The 5,426-nt window shown below is 57.3% G+C and overlaps 1 protein-coding gene across 1 annotated transcript; it reads right to left on the reverse strand.

The window, feature by feature from the left end:
• Nucleotides 1–338: 338 nt before the first annotated feature.
• Nucleotides 339–3,653, reverse strand: LOC109775058 (uncharacterized). The gene has a single exon (XM_020333810.4). It carries the CDS (start codon nt 3,190–3,192, stop codon nt 766–768), a length of 2,427 nt encoding a protein of 808 aa, XP_020189399.1. The 5' UTR covers nt 3,193–3,653; the 3' UTR covers nt 339–765.
• Nucleotides 3,654–5,426: the final 1,773 nt, after the last annotated feature.

The following is a 5,426-nucleotide window of genomic DNA, read 5'->3' on the forward strand; positions in this document are numbered from 1 at the left end:
TGTAGAGAGGTGAGGTGTGACGATTTCTCCAAGTGCAACTTTGACCATGACCATCGGTTTCTATTATCATATACATATACAGCACACTGCTTAAGAAAAGGCACTGCTGCTGCTATAGAATATACAGCAACAGCATTTCGCACTTAATCTAGTGGGGTCAAATTCTCTCTTGACATAAAATTTTCTACATTGACGTTTAAGCTTAAGATTGTCTGACCTGACTCTCCAGCAAGCATGTTACTACTCCACAATGAAGGAGTAGTATATATGTGTATGTACCAAAGCGGCATAGGGGCAAATGATCATCCAATTGTATTGTAGTATAAATGGCACTCCACTAGGTACTAGTATTATTTGCACAATAGCTAACACACACACACACTCCCCCTGCTCACTCATCTTGCCACCTGCTGATTCTGAATTCGATTTCTAAATAGTTCCTTCAGGATCCAGCAGCAGAACCAGCAGGGTATGACAAGGGATGAGCCATATTTATTAATTAACCACACTTGACAAGCAAATTAAGACCGACCGGGTGCAGCATATCTCCATCTCTCATGCCCCTACCCCTACCCAACCAAAACAAGAGGAGGGGAGCAAGAACTAGCAACATGGGGGCACAAGCAAAAAAAGAATCTAGCAATTCCTAGAGATCAAATTCTAAGGATGCTAACATCAAATGCACAAAGAGGCCAAGGAAATTAAGCAGCAGCAGCAGCAGCAGCAGCAGCAGCAAGGAAGGAAGGAATGGAATGAGATGGAATGCTACACTGAGGAGGAGGAGGGATCCACATTGCCAGTCTCGGTTAGCATGTCGTCGTCCCCTTCTGTCAGCAGCTCCACGTCCTTGTCGTCGTCGTTTGAGAAATCCCTCCTCTCCAGCTTCGAATTCGCCGCGATGAACACCAGCCGGTGCGCCCGGCCGATGCTGCCGGCTGAGCTCCCCGGCGCGGTGAGCCACCGCGTCATCGACGGCGTGCATTTGAACCCCTTGGCGGTTGCATGGAGGAAGATGAGCCTGACGGCCACTTTGCCAAGTGACTTGAACTCACTGAGACATGTCTCCCAGACAAGACGGCTGCTCTGCTTGTTGGCTATCTTCATCTTCCCCGTCGACGGGTCTGGCTGCCGGACCTGCACCGCCTGCGCGTACAATGGGTCGAGCCCCTCCGACCGCCATTTCATCAGCTCCATCAGCGCGAGGTGCGCCTCCTCCGGCGACACCAGCCTCGTGATCAGCCTGTCCACGTCCTTCTCCTGCTCTGGCGTCAAGTAGTTGAACGGTGGAAGGTACCTCCTGCCAGCGTCCTTGATCAGATACAATGGGTCCAGTATGAATGCCGCTGACCACGCCGGGTGGTAGTTCTTCCTGAACCTCCTCTCGACCACATTCATGGCAGTGGCCTCTTCTACGCTGAATTTCCGGCACCAGCCTCTGACCTTGCCGCGCAGGTCCTCCCAGAGCGGCAGGCATTGCCCGACCAGGGGCCTCTCGGTCTCCATCTCCTTCACCAAGTCCATGATCATCTTCACAACCGAATGCGTCGCCTCGACCTCGGTCCAGAACGCCACATTCTGCACCATGGCCGCGATCTCCCTCGCGGCAGGGTCGTCGATGCAGACCACCTTGTAGGACTCCTCGAGCACGGCGAGCTGGAGCGGCCGCGCCGAGGTCAGGATGCTCTCGAGCATCACGAACGCAGCGGCAAATTCCCCGCCATTATAGGGCGGAGCGGCAATGGGGAGGAGGAAGGCGTGCCCGTGCTCCTGGACTTGGTGCTTGTGCAGCAGCGCGCGCACGGAGGGCGTGGTGTTGAAGTAGCTGGCGATCTTGGCGCAATTTGACGCAGCGTTGTTGAAGAGTGGGAGCTCGCGCGCCATGTCGCTTACCAAGCGGGACAGGCCATGGACTTGGCAGGTAAGGTTCACCATCCAATGGTGCTTGGTCTCGAGATCACGCAGAGTCTTGGAGCCGAAGCGGTCGGCGACGATGCCGGCGCAATGCCGAATGTCGCCGGAGGAGGCGGAGACGGACGATGCCGCGTCCAGGAACAGCTCCTGGGCGTAGTCAGGGGACGCCGACGCCGGCGCGGGCATGGGCACGGCGCGGTGGAACACGGACGTGTCGTTGGGGAGGTTGACAGAGAGGGTGATCACCTGCTCGCGCAGCCCGTCGGCCGCGAGCTGGAAGAACCGCGCCTCACGGAAGCGCGCGGCGGCGTCGGCGCGGGCCTCGGCGAAGCGCGCGTCCAGGCGCGCGCCGGCGAGGTCGGCCCGCGATATCTCCGGCAGCCCAACCTGGCGCAGGAAGTTCTTGAGCTTGGGGTGCTCGACCGCGGAGAGGGAGGCGCTGCCGGACGACTCGAGGAACCAGTCGGCGAGCAGCGAGAGCGCGGCCTCGGCCTGCGGCCGCGGCAGCATCGCGCCCGGCGACGCCGAGGGCGACTTGAGGCGCTTGACGCTGTCCTCCAGCATGGCGAGCGGGGCGAGGTCGCCCCGGCCGCCGGAGAGCAGCTGCCTGGGCGCGGGCATCCCGGGCGGGGTGGGCGGCGTCGGGGAGTACCCGGCCGGGTCGGCGACCATGACGTGGTGCTGGTGCGAGGCGGCCTCGACGGACGCGTAGGCCGCGGCGAGCGCGTGGCGCTTGCGGCCGCCGCCGCCGCCGCCGCCGGTGGAGTGGCGGCGCTGCGACGCGGACGAGGACGACGGGGGGATGGAGGAGATGGGCACGATCGATGAGGCGGGGGACGAGACGGCGACGAGCTGCAACTGCTGATGCTGATTCTGCGGCGGGGGCGGGGGCGGCGGCGGCGGCGGCGCGCCCTGCGCCGCCGCGAAATTAGGGCAGGCGCCGCGCTTGAGGTGCTCGGTGGCGGTGCGGGAGGGGTTGGAGGCGGAGAACGTCGCGGCGCAGAGCGCGCATCGGAGGCGGGCGGCCTTGGGGGGCGCCCCGGAGGCCGGCGGCGGCACGAGGACGGGCTCCAGGTGGCCCCAGTACCAGGCGCCCTTGCCCTTGAGCGCCTTGGCCCGCACCTGCATCAGCGCCTCGTAGCGCTTCCTGGCGGCGGCCTCCTCGGGCCCCATTGCGCCCGGCTCCGCCATGGCCATCGGCGGCGGCGCGGGCGCGGGCGCGGGGGGCGGCGGCGCCGACGATCCCGAGGCGGCGGCGTCGCCCTCCTCCGGCGCCGACATGGGCGGGCGCGTCAGGTGGAGGTTTTCAGGGGGTTTCGGGCGCCCGTTTCGCTCTCCTTTCCAACTATCGCCCGAGACCGAGACCGAGACCGAGCGGAGGGCTGGCCGCGTCAAGAGAGAAGCGGTGCGCCGTATTTTTCACCCTCCTTTTTTTCTCCCCCCGATTTATCTCGGCCCCCGCGTAGCCCGACTAGTATATCCTGAACGCTCGCTCGCTCTCTTCTCCCAGAAGAGAAGGCCCTCCAAAAACAAAGAGAGAGGGAGGGTCCGTCCGTCTAGGAGCAGCTCCTCATTCTCTCTCTATTTATCTTGGATCCCCGAGCCCGGCAATACTTGTAGGTAAATCTTGGGAGTTGAGACCGGGAGGCAGCAGCAAACATATAGAGAGGCCAAGCCAACATAAAGGTCTCTCTTCCCTCCCCTCTCTCTCTCTCTCTCCTTAAGTAAGTGAGCAGCGGCGCCACGCTTTCTCTGTTCTGCGTTCGTGTTGGTGTACACGACGGACGCAGGGGAGGAGAGAGAGAGAGAGGGGGGAGAATTTGATTTTCGGGGGGTGAATTGTTTTGGGCGGTCTTTGGTAGGGGTTGACTGGGGGAGCCCGAGGGGAGGGGAGGGGAGGGGAGGGGAGAGACTGCAAGAGGAATGCTCTGATATAATGCCACTGTGCGCTTTATGGTACAATGCCAATAATAATAATAAAAGGCAAGGGGATTGGTACGGGCGACTTGTGCTGGTGCCACTGTGGCCTCTGCTGCGTCGGCAATTATTGCGGTGGAACAGTTGGGCACGGCCCCGGCCCCGCCCCCGCCCCCGACCCTTCTCTTTTCTTTCTTTCTCCCTTCACGTTCACAGAGCACAGCCACGGCCCAGTGTTGTGCCTACGTACGTACATACGATGATATGACATATCATGATATGTTGTATCTCTGTAAATCCTACTACCATCACTGCTACTGCTTAAGTAGGTTTGCTCAGGCTTGCGGGGTGCGAGATTAACTAGGTGCTAGTACTGTGCTGTCTTCTCTTCTTTTGGATCAAGGACAAGTTGCAAGGTTGGAAAATTCAGCAGACAAGGAAATCTCTCCAGGCCGCTTTCCGTTTATTTGTTTGTTGGGTTATAATGCAAAATGCAATTTATACTACTTTAGACCAGGTGGAGTAGAAGACTGTAATTCCTGGAATCCTGAACTTGCTTAACGCTTGTATATATATGCCCGTGTAACCGGTGGTCCATCTGGGGCTTGGAAGTCAATATAGTAAGCCGTATCTCCGCCTAAATTATTTTCCAGCTGCTTAACCGTCTGCTGTGCGGTCGGATCATACGCGGTTAGACATACTCGGAACACCTGCTTACGGCCTTTAGCTAGCATGATGGCCTAATTTCCAATTGCATATAAGGGTAGTCTGCCCCGGTACAATCTACACGCAGATGCTTATCTAATTAACTATACATATAGAAATTACACAGTAGTGATTTTTCTCTGCAGAAACTGTTGAGAGAACGCTTGTGCTTGTCCTATACACAGTAGTACTCCCTCCGTTCCTAAATATTTGTCTTTTTAGAGATTTCAAATGGACTACCACATACAGATGTATATAGACATATTTTAAAGTGTAGATTCACTCATTTTGCTCCGTATGTAGTCACTTGTTGAAATCTCTAGAAAGACAAATATTGAGGAACGGAGGGAGTACATGTTTGTATTAGGTGTAGTTGTCCCGTTTGTTTCCAAATATATACGCTGTAATTACGATCATTGCTGTGGACGATGCCATCCCGGTAAGTGCTATATATGGGCACCCCACATGATGCGAATACTGTTGTCTCACACCAATTGTTCTTCTACATGGTATCAGCCTCTCTCGATCCCCTAGCCGCGCCGCACCCCCTCCCACGCCGTGCCCCACCCTACCCTGGCCGCCACAGCTGCCATCTCCTCTGGCCGCCACAAAGAAGACCAGCTGCATTGCTCGTGCTGAAATGTCGTGTACCTGAGTAAGTAATTAGTGCCGGAGACAAGTACGCACAACATACTTGCCTTGTTAACTTGGATTCGGACCCGAGGCGTGACAACTTACACTTCCCTGGATACCATTTATCAGTTTCGAAGTATACTATGGGCAAGCATATAATGCGGTCACTCACTTGTTTGTTTCTGTGGTGCTACCGACAAAGAGAGAGGGGCGAAAGGGAGCGATCGGAAATATCCCTAGATCCCACTGGTGAGGGCGCG

The sequence above is a fragment of the Aegilops tauschii genome, chromosome 2, assembly GCF_002575655.3.
Source record: "Aegilops tauschii subsp. strangulata cultivar AL8/78 chromosome 2, Aet v6.0, whole genome shotgun sequence".
Lineage (NCBI taxonomy): Eukaryota > Viridiplantae > Streptophyta > Magnoliopsida > Poales > Poaceae > Aegilops > Aegilops tauschii.

Excerpts from the sequence above, each read along its gene's own strand:
- LOC109775058 (XM_020333810.4), bottom strand. The coding sequence starts at position 3,192 with ATGTCGGCGCCGGAGGAGGGCGACGCCGCCGCCTCGGGATCGTCGGCG.